The sequence below is a fragment of the Chaetodon auriga genome, chromosome 8 (assembly GCF_051107435.1).
Source record: "Chaetodon auriga isolate fChaAug3 chromosome 8, fChaAug3.hap1, whole genome shotgun sequence".
Taxonomy (NCBI): Eukaryota; Metazoa; Chordata; class Actinopteri; order Chaetodontiformes; family Chaetodontidae; genus Chaetodon; species Chaetodon auriga.
The window spans coordinates 21,265,738-21,279,846 of record NC_135081.1 but is presented as its reverse complement, the minus strand read 5'-3'; the positions used below and the strand labels follow the sequence as shown (position 1 = coordinate 21,279,846).

General features: G+C 40.6%; 1 protein-coding gene across 8 annotated transcripts in view; it reads right to left on the bottom strand.

Moving 5' to 3' along the window:
• Positions 1-792: 792 nt before the first annotated feature.
• The window catches only part of syngap1b (synaptic Ras GTPase activating protein 1b), a 136,183-nt gene continuing 122,866 nt past the window's right edge, over positions 793-14,109 (bottom strand). For 6 of the 8 annotated variants that reach the window (XM_076736916.1, XM_076736917.1, XM_076736921.1 and 3 more), the window contains 2 exons: positions 12,395-12,456; positions 793-3,413 (listed from right to left, as the gene is read on the bottom strand). In XM_076736916.1, coding sequence (XP_076593031.1) covers positions 3,296-3,413; positions 12,395-12,456 — 180 coding nt within the window. In that variant the 3' untranslated portion in view covers positions 793-3,295. Of the gene's footprint in view, positions 6,387-12,394; positions 12,457-14,109 lie in introns of all 8 variants that reach the window. The other 2 variants (XM_076736918.1, XM_076736919.1) reach the window with 2 other exon arrangements.

Here is a 14,109-nt window from a genome sequence, read left to right as displayed (position 1 = left end):
GCAGATCAGTGATCTGACCTGGCATTCAGATATAAAGTGTAGTGTTTTGACTTGATAGAGGTTTTTGTTTCTTTACGCTTCATAACCTTTTAAAGAGGATGTGTATGCTGTGGGCCTCTTCATTTACAACTAGTCACTTAATCAATTAATCGATTAGTTGATCAACTGAAGGTTAGTTGACAACAATTTTTTGATTTTTTCCACACAATTTTTTGAATTCATCAAAACATTTGCTTTGTGCTTCTCTGTTTTATGCAATTGTTAAATTAAAATGTAATTGTTATGGCATTTTATGCCATTTATGATTTCTGTTTTCGGACATTTTATAGACTAAATAATTAATCAATTAATCTAATCAATAGTAATTTAATAATGGGTCACCTATAAATAGTCATTTAAGAGAAAAAGTTTCAGCGATTTCCTGAACAGCTGCTTTTAGCTAACGTCACTCAAACAGGAGTAAACAGCGCTAAATGTTAGGAACTATTTTCAGTGGCGGATTTACACACATTTGGTGCTTCAGTGGTTATTTATGGCGGCAGGAGGGTGTATGTGGGTGTAAAAATAAACTGCAATGTGTGTGTTCATGGCAATGAAGGAACATGTCACCCAGTGCAGCACTGTGGCTTTTTTGATGAGTTTTTAATAGTTTTTGGACAAAAATGGTGTTCTTGAGATTTGTTGACAATAAGGATAAAAATATCCCACTTACCCTTTGATCTGAAGTGGATGGATACTTTCAGAAACTGAGGAGTTGTATTAAGAAACAGAACACACATTTCCACACTCCAATTAAGAATTTAATTATTTGTTTATTTATTAATTTATTTACGTATTTCTATCTCCAGATTCACCCACCCGAAAAATATAAATTCCGGTGTATTCCAAAAGAAAAAAAAAAAAAAAGGAACAATGGCATCTTCATCAACCGCATCAAAGGAATTAATCAACAAAAGTGGCAATAATTATTATCATTATTACAATAATAATTCAATGATCAGAATATCCACATTCATAACAAATCCATATACAACTGCAATACACTCTTCAACACCACTCTTCCATTAATATACACAAAATCCCCAAATGTCTGTCCTGTCAAAACAACAATAGAGGAGTTTTGGGGAGGGGGGCTATGGCTTGTCAAGGGGTATGAGTATGAGTGACCAGCGGAGTTAATGGATCTAAGGTTAGTAAGAGTATAAGGGGGGAGGCACACTTATTTAGTAAGGACCTATACAAAACAAGCAATGTTAAGTAATGACAGCATACTTTCATGGAAGGATTTGCCAGTCTAACCGAATCTTAACAAAAGGTTAGACGGCTCCATGAGAGGCAGAATTTGGGGAACAAAATTTCAAGAAATATATAAGGGTTGTCGGAATAAATATATAACTCTGAATGACAACCGTTGCAAACATATACCATAGGAACCTAAAGTGAAAGTCAGATACGCAAGAACTCAAAACAGGTTGAGACTTCTCAAAGAAATGCAGATGGAGGTTTCTGGAAAAATTGTCTTAGTCTATATATGTACAAACATTGCTTGGTCACCCAAATCTACTTAGAAAAGCTTTTTAGTTGGTCAGAAAATGAGTGCAAGCTTAAGATTATGTGAGTTACTTGTCGTATGAGAGCTTCAAGAACGCAGCTGTAAGTGACAGACCTTGCTGATATTCTAAGTCTGCACAGAAAAGTGCCTCTGATAGCTCAGTACATTTAAAAACCTTTCCATGCCTCAGTATTGGTAACTTGAGAAGACCTATTCATAGAAAGAGAGAGAAACATTAGAGGAAAAAATAACTGTACACTCTGCATATACAAACAAACTGTATATACACATAGACATACCATATATACACATTTATCCAGTATATACACAAAGATTTAGCCAGTACACACACTTATATACAAACACATTCACTCGTTTCAGCAGGACCTCTAACATATCTCTCTCTGTGTCAGTCGTAAGTGGAAATGGCAGGAATTTCAACTCAGACTGGTGTCAGTGGAGTCCATCCATAGAAATAAATGGGGAGTTTTACCGCAATTTGACTGCAGAAATGTGGACACACTGAAACCAAGAGTTCATCCTCTGCTCGGTTAAAACTCTACAGACAGATAGTCGAAGTGGAGTACAAAACAGCTGTAAGAACGTCCTCATCCAGAGGCTTTCGCATCGTCCGTAAATGGAGAGCTCCATGGCGATTGTTGGGCGAGAAACATCCGTCCACATTTTCTTTCTTTTTTTTGTTTCGAATGGTTAGAACTAAGAGGAAGGCGGCCACAGGTCACAGCAACGTGCAAACTGCTGTAAGGGGAGTAGGCAAAACACAATTTTGTCCCTTTCGTCACAGTCCTTTAGGGCAATGATTCTCTCCACAAGATTGTCTCAGTAAGAAAACTCGGTTCATATAAAATGGATTATTTATGAACGTCCATTAGATAGAGGCATCTATCTATATCAAGAAATAAATATCTGCTCCGGAAGATTTCTGATGAAGAGTCTTTTTTTTTAATATACTATCGTAAGAATAAGCAGTATCATAGAAATATAAATAATAACATTCTGTCCGGTTTTTCAAAGTCTTCGCTGAAGCAAAGAGTTGTGTTCTGAAGCAGTTTCACTTGTTGTATTAGGCTGTGCATATTTAGTTTCCTTTAAAATCAAAGTCTGACAGAAATCGGAACGGAAGAGCTAAAACAATGAATCAAGAAAGAGATCAAGTGCGTCTAAACTGGAGTAAACATGAAGTGGTTAAATAATGCGTTCCTAGATAGATAAAGAGTGAATAGATGAATCAAAGGGTAATTTGAAAAGACTATAAGAGAGAGAGATAGAGGGAAATAAATGCTTTGAAAGTAAATCAGCTTTGACTGAAATTTTAAGAGAAGTCAAGCACCTTTGAAATACATCTTACCCACAATACACCTCCCCTCTCTCTCATTCTGAGCATCACGCCTTCCTTGGCCTTTGTTCCTCCGTTCTGCTGATTGATCAGACTGCATAGCTGTTCTTTGCATGCTCGGCAGGCTGACAAACGCCAATAAGTGTCCAGCCTACCTTTTAAAAGTAAAATGTAGATCCAAGCAAGAGGCGTCAAACACATTTAGAAAAAAAAAAAAAATTAAAAAAAAAAAAATCCTGTTATCAAATCAGAGAGAGAGGGCCCAAGATAAGTAAAAAAAAAAAAACAAAAAAAAAAAACCCAGCATTTCCTTACATGGTCCGCTGGGGCTCTGCACCATCCTTTGAGCAAAGAGAATGGGACCAATGCCCCAAGTTCTCCCTTTGTCAGCCAATCGCGTCACGAGAGAGAGCTCTGGACATTTGGCCATGCCACCCTGCGGACTGCCGATGGTGCATCAGCCAATTAGGTTCCACATTGTCCTCCATGAAGCTTTGAGAGTGGCTAGGGGGAGAAAAAAAGGGGAGACAGAGAGAGAGAAGAAACGGGGGAGGGTGCTTGATCAGGTGCTATTGAAGCATAGCTAGAGACCGAGTATCTGCATGGTGGCAGTCTCTCCAAAGCTGGACTCATCTCTTTTCTATAGTTTTTGTGTTCAGCTCTGAGGCAACTGCTTGTTTACCTGAGTCACTGAGGTATTTTCACAGCAATGTTAATTTCTCAATCACGGATCATCTCACATCTCTGAAGAGACACTGATGTTCAAACCTAGACCGCTTTAAATCCAACATTCTTCACACACAGGTAATTTCACAGGAAAAAAGTAGCCCTAATCTAGATAGAAGACAATCTTTCCCTGCGTGAGACTGCGAGCATTATTAACATTTGGTGGTTCAAAAGTTAAACATTCACTGTAAGTATGAGCTAATCCACTAGCACTGGCCTGGGAAGTACTAGCATCGGCCATGTTGACCTTTGACACTGCAAAGAAAGTGGTTTGTTCTCTCTGAAGAGAAAAATGGCTGACACAAAGCTGATGTGAAACTCTTCAACTCCTCTTTAAACAAGCCGAGTTGTTGCAGAGCGACACCAGCGTGTGAGGCTACAGAGACGGAAACAAGTTCACACCAGGACAAACCTTACAGCAGACAGTTCATACACAGAATGAAGGAATATGGATACATGTCACAAACAGTTCAAAGACTGGTGATTTCTGCATTTGACACATGAGAAACTGAAGAGTTCATTTCAAAAATGCATCTTATAATATTTCTTAAATTTACCGTAAATTCAACGGTTGAATGACTTTGAAATGAAACTTCAAAATATGGAAACTACACACACAAGAATGTCATTAATGAGTTTTTTTAAAGCATCAGGGATGGAATATACTCCTATTGTCTTAAACAAGGCTTCATAATATGCATCTGGTCGATGACTAGCTACTCTTCTGGCCAAAGGATGCTCAATTTATTTATCCCAGGCACTTAATGGCAGGCTTAGCAAATCTAAGTGGCTGAAATGAGCTTTTCACACATATTTGGGAACAAGATGATCCTTGTTATCGTGGCAATGTTTACTGTAATAAAATGCAGTGAAAGAGCCTCAAACTGAAAACATGAGGGCACATTTACTAATCTGTCATTAGTATTTGTGTGCACTTACAACACTAATTTTTTTCTGAAATTGTAAGAGAAAATGGATTTAAAATGTTTTTTTGTTTTTTTTTAATAAAAAGTAATCACGGCACCACTTTTCTTCAGCATATCAACAAAATGGACCAACAATTTTAACTAAAAAAAAAAAAACCTTTAAAATTGGGAATTAACTTCATTCATTCATTTCATTCAAAGCAGCTTCATTCAATCTTAAAATCTTTAGTGTTCTATGGCGCTCGGCCTCCACAAATATGAAATAACCTGTTTAATAGACGATCCATCAATTTTGAGCCGGGGAGCTGCTTTTATTAACTGTAAATAAAACCAGAGATTGGAGGAGGGTGCTTCTGAGACACAGATATGGAAACCCCAACAAACCCATTAGACATAAAAACAACAACAGGATGCACAAAGAACAAAGACAAAGACACATACAAAACATATTTTGGGGGGGGGGGGGGGGGTCCTGTCGAAGACAAATCGCAGGAGAGAGAGAAAGAAAAGACAGTGAGTGAATCATGAAAGAGGCAGTGCTATGGCAGACACAGACATTTGACTTGGAAAATGGCACCATTTGTTTCTGTTTAGCACCAGTTTATCACATATCGGTTCTGAGATTGAGAAGAGAAAAATTGCACGAGCTCAGTCCAAAAACAAGAAGTCCCTTAGATTGAGAAAAAAAAAAAAAAGAGGAAAAGTTCCCAAAAATGTCTTCCGTCACTCAAACCTCTACGACGCTTGATCTTGTGTCTTTGAATCTCTGTTTTCGGCCCACAGATCATTCGTCTGACTAGCGCGGCTAACTTGGATCTCCGTCTGTTACCTCTGTATCAGATCTCCATTGGAAAACCCTGTTGAAAAACACTCCAAGGCACTAAGAAAGCCAGACCACATCACCACATCTCTGCCTAAACAATTTGCAGCCTGGCGTGTTCAGGATAGGTTTATTTAATGCACCTACATCCATGGGAGTCAAGGGTCACTATAAGCTAGCTTATAGCGCTTGCTAATGGCTACTATGAAGTCTTTGGGGTGCAAGACATTCTATCGTGTTTGTTCCTCGTGTGTGTTGGTTTCTCACGACGCCACAGACAGGCAACGAGTGCACCGAGCAGGTGTTCGCGTGTCGGCTTGGTATCTACGTCAAATGCTTTGTTTGACTGATTCAAACAGTATCTTGTAAGGTATCATTATCTTGTCCTGCAAGACTGATACCGACCGAGGCTCGGCGTGAGCGTCGAGAGAACAAGTGTCCGTTGAAGAGCCCTTTGTGTTGTGTGTTCGTGTGTTATGCGCTGTACAGTAGCTGCGTGAGCACTACTCGTCTCCCACACACTTTTCTTCTCTCTCTTGCCTGGGGAATGAATGTCTACGTGTGGCGAATTCTTTTCAAAGCTTTGTCTTGCTAAATGGGAAAGACGGGGACAATGTTTTCCTTTGTGTCATCTCTCTCTGATTTGGCTCAGTGTTGTGTTTGACCTACTCCCCCTTCTTCTGCTATGCCTGTAGTTGCTGTTGCTGTGGTTCCGGTTGCCTGTGAGGTTGTCATGGGGGAGGATGTTTGTTTGCCACGGAGCTCTCCATTCTGACTAGGGTGTTGATGAGGAGTGGGTAGAGAGGGAGGGTCTACAGTTTGGGGGAGGACTCCATTGTGGGGCGAGCTGTCAGAGGAAACGCCCGAGGAAGAGACTCTGAGGCCTTGATCGTCGGTTACCGCTCCTCCATCTCCTCCTCCTTGTCCTCCTCCTCCTCCACCTCCCCCTCCACCTTCAGTTTTCACACCGGGGTCTGCAGAACCCAGGGAGGAAAGCTGGTCCTCCTAGCGAGATAGAGAGAGAGGGGAGGGGAAAGAGGAGTGGGAGCGGGGAGAGATGGTCGTAGGAGAGAGGCCATTCAATGAACGATGGGAGGGATGTGGGGAGTTGCAAAGGAGGTGTCCAATCAAGGCAGTTAACGTGACATGTGGAGGGAAAAAAATCACATGTTGAAGAGGTGTGAGAGCGTGGGAGGGAGGAAGAATAGTGAGATACAGATGGGATAAAGAGGACAAGGAGGAACATCGCCAGAGAAGGATGCGAATTGGGAGGAAGTGGAAAACATTGACAAACACACAGAACCGTTGGAATGAGTACATGGAAAAGAAATGTTCGTGTAGCAGCAAAGTAAGGAGGAGTTAGAACATAAAAGACAAGTGATAAGGGATTGGAAGAACCACACAGAAAGAAAGAGAGAAACAGAGAGAGGAGAGAGAGAGAGAGAGAGAGAGAGAGAGAGAGAGAGAGAGAGAGAGAGAGAGAGGGCCAAATGAGTCACAGAGTTGATGCATGACGTACAACAGTAGAAATGGCAGCACAGGAAAAGGGACACAGGGGAAAGAGGGGATGAAGGGGGATTAAAACTCATGTGGTCAAAGGGTCCTGATCCTCTCCGGATGAGTAGCAAGGGGTGTTTGTTGGGTGACAGGTGTCAGGAAAATATAAGGAAGTCAAATGAGTCATTCTTTGCCAATGAGTACAAATCAATATCGACTTAAGTTTCTACGGAAATGTGCGAGCTCGAGCAGCTACTTCAATTAAAGGCTACAGAAGAATAATGGCTCCTAGACATATCTTAACAGCACATACTGTAGCATCAGCCTGTTACTATGAACATGCAAAAAAATCCTCAAGCCACAAAGAGCTCAGAGCCAAATTTAAGAAGCAGGATAAAGGTGCATCCTACAGCCTGGCAGGAAACCCAAACCTCTGTCAAGTTCACTGACCAAAACGTCAAACCCAAACCCATTCATCACACAGCAGTGAGCTGCTGCATGGGGGTTCACCCTGGGTTGGAGCTTTTGATCAGTGATTAAGGTCAAAGTTTGGTTTTGCCATTTGTTCTTACTTACATTGGCGCAGAATAACAGCAATGCAATACTAGTGTCATTATTAGTATATATCAAGGCCTTCACTCCCAGCCTTGTTCACTGACGTCTGTGTAGGAGCAGTGGGGAGAGAAAACAATTGGGTTATTGTGCCAATAGACAACTATGAGGACTCTATTCATAATGGTGCTTACTGTATCCAAGAGCTTACTGCAAGATGATTTGAATATAGAAGCATTTTGAAAGCTGAAAATCACAGTTTTACCACCAGACCAGGGTAGAACCTCTTGAAATAATCGCACTTGATTTATCTTGCCTGGCACATTTGCTGTGTGGTGTCTAGACATAATTACAGAGACTCTGTTTCGCTGAAAAAAAAAAAAGAGAATAAAAAGAACGAGTGCAGAGCCATTTGAAAGAGCTTGGAAATATGTGCAATAATTTAACTCAGGTTTGTTCGTTATCAAACACTGGAAAATACGTGTGACATTGAACAGCACTGTAATGCTTACATACAAGAAGTATGAATACTGTAACACGAATGGAATGACATGCTGTAGAGGGGAAAGACAGGAAGTCAGAGGGATAGTTTGGTCTGCATCCAGTAGAGAAAATGAATCAAAAAGGAGCAAAAGCAAATTATCACTTGATAAGCTGTATCTGATGGGTGTGTCCATTGTGAGTGGAAGGTGTTTCCATTTCAAGTGAAAAGAAGAGTAAAAAGAAAAAAGTTACCCCCAAATTGGATGTGAATTAGCAGGCCTTTTCTCTTCTCAATCAGAACCAAAATGAATGAAAACATTTTCAGCTGCTAACTGGTGCTATGAACAGCTACAGCATCTATGGTTACAGACAGTTACAGGATGCCAGTAACATGACTCCACTAACACTTGTTCCATTACGCTCAAACACCACCAACAGCGTCGTTTAATATCCATGTGTAGAACGATACACATGTCTATTAAAAATCAAGCAGCTGAACGACGACATGGCAAAATGTTTACTGACATCCTTTTCTTTTTTTAACTTACCAAACTTGCTTCTCTCTCTGTGGGCTGTAGTGTTTGATTACTTGGTGCATTCAATTACAGCTTGATGTGAGAGTGTTTTTTATGCTAATGGAAAATTGTTGTACTGGAGACAGAAACACAAAACACTTAGTGGAGTATTGAAATGTTGAGTGTATATTAGAGAGTATCATACACACAGGTTCTTACCCATCTCCTCCAATCTCCAATCAGTTTGAGTCGTGGATGTCTAGAGCAAACTGTAAAATCTTTCTCACCTCATTTCAAGTGAAAACCTGCTGTAAGTCTTGCTTTAATCAACTTGTATATGGCAGTTGATAACTAAATGAACCCATGTATGGCTTAAGACGGCTGTCTAGCCAGGTGAAGAGCTCTAACTCTGACGCAAAACAAACAAAAAAACTTCACGCACGTCACACATCATCAGACGCTCCATAACAACTGGCCTACGCCACCATTCAACCAAATAATGTGCCCAGGTGCCAAACACGTACACAAACACAGAAATATCCCAAACACAGACGCACTGAAAGACACAGAAAAGACACAAAAACATGTGCACATTAATCAGTGTTCTTCAGGGAAGGATTGGGTCAGATACGGAGATTTCCCATAATTCCCGTGGTTTGACTGAGGGCGTGCTGGAGGGGCATGAAAAACTGAATGGAGATGTGATCTCATGTGTTCATGTGGGAAAACACAGCGGTTAAAAATATGTCGTGTGAGAGGAGAGAAAATGTTTAAGAAAAGAGAATTCACACAATATTTCAGAGGCTTTGGGACAGATTGATCACAGAGTGGTAAAATCTCTTCATAAAATCTGCTTTCCACCCGGCGTTTAACCAGCAAACAGGCCCAAAATGAAGCAGTTCATGTCTTATCGTTCAGTCTGTGGAACCGTAAAACATGAGATTGTGTGTATTCTCTTTTGATGGATATTTTTGTGTGGCTGCTTGGCAGAAAGTGATAATTTTGCATTTAAAATTAAAATACATTTTTTTTTTATCATTTCATCCTGTTTGTACTGAGTGTAACAGTAATACTGTATATTCCATATACTCCTCCTAACCCTTTAGGGTTTATCAAGAGTATTTTTGTTAATGTATTCAAAGTTAATAAGTGAAAATATGAGGTGACTATTAAATGTGATGAAAATCTGAGTTGAATATTTGCAAATGCCAACATCTGAAATTAGCGGAGCTTGAGAATCAATGACAGTCAATGATTATTTTGTATTTCTCTGCATTTCATCGATTTATCCAATGCAAAGCGTTACAGGAAGCTCTCCGTATATGACATTGAATAATAATGCTGGCATGTATGTCTGTGGATTGCTGGATATGACTCTGCGATTTGTAGAGGGCTGCAGCAGTCACATATAAAAAACTTGATATTTAATATTTAGAGATGATTTTATAAAGCTCAAAGCTCCTGTAACACTTTCATATGTTTCTGCCAAGGCATGTAATATTCTCATGGGTCAACATGAAGTGAAAAAGCAACCTAATTCCTCCCAAATCTCAAATAAACTCCCTGTTAAAGGTCTGTCACAGAATATTTTCAGAGTTTTCAGTGGATACAAGAAGGCAGGCTTCTGTGTTCGGAGGGTGACAACAAAACAACCGTTTTCTGTCTGCTAAAATAAAGAAAATGTGAATTTCTCTGAGCGGTGACGGAGAAGGAAGCTTCCATTATACAATCCGAGCCATGGCACTGCACATGAATTACACATTTTCGTCATTTGTCAGAGAAGAAGTGTCTTTAAAGCTGCATTGGGCAAGATGTGCATTTAAAACAGCCTGCAGAAACACAACTTTTCAGGCAAAATCAGGATGTGAGACACCCAACTGGCTGAGATAGCTTTGCTTATAAGCTCCGTTCAGTTTTCTACATTGAACTGCATAGAAATAAAAATGATTCTCATGGTCCTACTGTTCAGATTTATTGGAGTTCCTCATGCAGTAGCAGTAGCATGGAAGCTAACTATCATTTGCTAGCTTTGGATGCTGCATTTTGTCCAAACTCGCCCAATTTTCCTCAAGTTATTATCACAGATCTTTAGTTAAATGCCTGTTCCTTGTCAGAAACCAGTAAACGTGACAAAATAGCTGATGTAAGTCGAAGCAGGATTAATAGTAGTGACACTAAATTAGCTAGCTTGCAAATTTTAACCAAAGAACATGAATGGTGGGGATTACTGTAACTATAAACAGGCTTTTTCAGGGGGACGTTTTAACGTGCCACAGGAAGAAAAGCACGGGCGAAAATAATGAAATTAATGACGGCTGAATTTCATTTAGCTGCTACAGTTCAAGGGTCCTTGTATTGTGCGTGCCGGCTCACTGTCACACTGTCAAGGCTTAGTGGGACTGTTGAATATAACAGAGCCATTTTTAATGATATTAGTAACTCCTGTTCTTTTCCTGCCATGACGAGTAAAAATATTTGCTGTGAAAAAGGCCTATGGGAGCAAAGGAATCGTGAAACACCTCTGCCACTTTTCCCTTCACACAGTGGGGTCAACGCTAATAGCTTTCACTGTGTCACCTCTTTCCCCAGCAATTTACGTGACATCATGCCCTGCAGCGCTCGTTTGTTTTATGATCTCAGAGAAAAGGATGATATAAAAGACGAATCACAGAAACCCAGTGCTTCTCCTCCACAGATATTTCTCAAGACCAAACCTTCCATCCTTTTTATCACTTTTTTTTGGCACTAGACAGCTTCCAAGCAAAGTTTGCCTAATTTGCATAAACTGAAATATTTAAACTTCCAACTCTTGTGTCAATCCTGGAGCACTTACTATCCCACAGCGCTGCAAGCAATTCATTTCTGAAGAGTTTCTGCTTCTGAGAAATCCTACAATAGCCATGAGCTTTGACCACCGTGGCTGTGAAGAAAACAAATGAGAGGCACGACTCGGAAACACAGCAAATTCAAAATGCATGAATTTGTGGAGGCTTAGCTGCTGAATTCATCCAAAATCGACCCAGAATCCAAAAGCAGACTGTTTTCAGCTGCAGATTGTATCACTGTTTTTTCTCAACAGTGTCATCTTTAGCTCCTTTAGCGCATGTCAGGTTTGAAGCTAGTACCTCTAGACCTATTTTCTAACAAAACTTAAACTTTTGCACTGTGATGACTCAGCTGCGATGTTACATGCATCACGTAACATCGTCTATGGGGAAAAAAATGAAAGGGACTCTTACTTCTGCAACCAGATGTGCCAAAATAGCTTCTCGTGCTCGTGCCACTACCTTCAGTACGCTAAGAAGTTTGCAACTTAGCTAGTTAGCTTGCAAAAGATAGCCAGCCACTCTTTCTGCTAAAAAGCTAACACAGCAGCTACATCCAGCAGTTTTAACGTTACTCAGTTCGTCTTGAGTTAATTAATTAAAAAAGCACTGCTTTTTATTTGTTTTATAATTTTCACCAGGCGATAATGCCCTCTGCTCAGAACAGGGCACTCTAAAAGGCACAAACTGTGTTCAATCCAAACTCTTTTCCACCTACATTTAATTTCCAGCCTCTCTCGTACATCTGACATCCTTGAGTAAAAGCCTGGTGCTGTGTACAGTTTCCTGATATTGCATTACGTGACTTATGGGCACTACAGTTCAGACATATTTCAGATGAACACCTCTCACTGACAAGTTGCTCAGCGCAGCTTCAAATCTTTGAAATGTTTTATCGTCACTCTTTCAGCACGGAGGCGTGCCCTTCAGAACCATCAGTAACCTCTGTCCAAACCATTCTGTGACAGGCGTCTTTTTCTGAAAGATAAATGGGAAAGTAAGTGGGCCTGTCAGTGTGTTGGCTTGCAGTGAGTTCACAGGGTGCTGCATATGGACAGGGACGCACATAGAGAACAGCAGAAGTGGAAAAGAGGCAGCAGGTTATGGATGGAGAGTGAGAGTTTGCCGGTTTGTTTATTACCTGGATACTCGGGGTGGGACAGGCGCGAGACGGGGCTGCACTAGGATGGACTGACGCCTCCCCTAAGAGAAATCACCGTATCTCATCAACATAGGAGGAGAGGAGAGGAGAGGAGAGGAGAGGAGAGGAGAGGAGAGGAGAGAAGGGTTGAAAGCAGGAGGCAGGAGGAGGAAGCTGACAGCAAAAGAGGGAGTGTGCAGTGGGGAGGATTAAGAAAGGGCAGTGAGGGTTGAGGAAAACAACAGCCACCCCAACAACACAATGCAGAACAAAAAGTGAACAGAAACAAGGACATAAATATACATAAAAATGCCTCCAAACGCACATTTACATACATGTAGATAATGGCAACCACACACGCGCAACATTATCAGACAACCCAACAGCCTGAAAGCATCAAAGCGGCGTGCCATGCGGAGTATCACTAACAGAAATCATGCTTAGGACAAGAAAGAATAAGGCGTTAAATTGTGCACTCCAAGCGACATCTGCATCTGAAAACAGCTGATGATCCAATAGGCTTTGGAAAGCTGAGTGTTTCCTGGTTAGGAAAGGTAAGAAGAGCATGCTGATCAAACATGCAGTCGTCCACTCTATGCAGATAAAGATACACACAAACCCAGACTTATATCTACATCGATACACTATAGTCAAAAAACACAGAGAAACAATGGAGAGTAGGATTTTTTCCATTTTACTCTAACTCGCGTTGCACCACACATATTCAAAAATGACCAAATTTCAAGAAGTGGCGACGATTAGTAAAGATAAAAGAGTGCAATCAGCGCTTATGAATGAAACGTCAATATGATGAATGTCACTGCAGGCTCAGGACGCAGTTTCCTCATTAAATATGTACTTCTGACAGCTGCTGATCAAACAGGAAGTTAGCAAAAATCTAAAAGAAGGCTTTACAAAGGATGCATTTAACAGCTAAATGCAAAAAACTGACAACAAGCGTTTCAGTTTTTACAGCTGATAACGCGCACTAACTGCCAGATCCTGCAATCAGACGTCTTCATGAATGGTTCAGCGTGTTTAACCGGCATTGATTGCTGAAAGAGGGCTGTTCGATGTCAATTCATAATGTATTGACTCACTTTGTTAAATCAGTGCATCATCACATAAAATATATTCCAGCCCATCTGAAATGTGTTACTGTGATAATGTGTAATTTCTTGGATTAACAGCATTTATTCTTTTATTCAACAGGGTTTCTGCAGGGTTCACCGAATTACACCTGAGACCTTTAAAGACCTTTTTAATAACACAGAAGGCGCTTTTTACAGTACAGTACACACACAGTACTAATGTGTACTGTACACATGAAGCTCCACTAAAAAGTACAAGCTGTATATATAAATGCATACAGGTGTTCATGATTAATGCTGCTGTCTTCAGCAGGAACTGACTTACTGAGGCTTTTGAAGGCCTGCAGATACCCTGTTACATGATTTGGCAGTTACTGTGTTATCAGTTGCTGAGGTGTACTTTCATTTACTTAAACAGTAATTACTTCTCTCTAACAGCAGAGAAATCTCAAAATGTTTGTGTGGAAGTCAGTGTTTTTGCAGGCATCATGGTGTTGTGAGAAGGGTGGCATCCTGCACCGGTGTTACAGTGTGAGGTCTAATGAAGTGTGTGTGGTCCGAGGAGGCATCGTGTCTCCCCCCTCTCACCCCCCTGTCACTTTACTTTCTTCTCCTCTCAGCTGC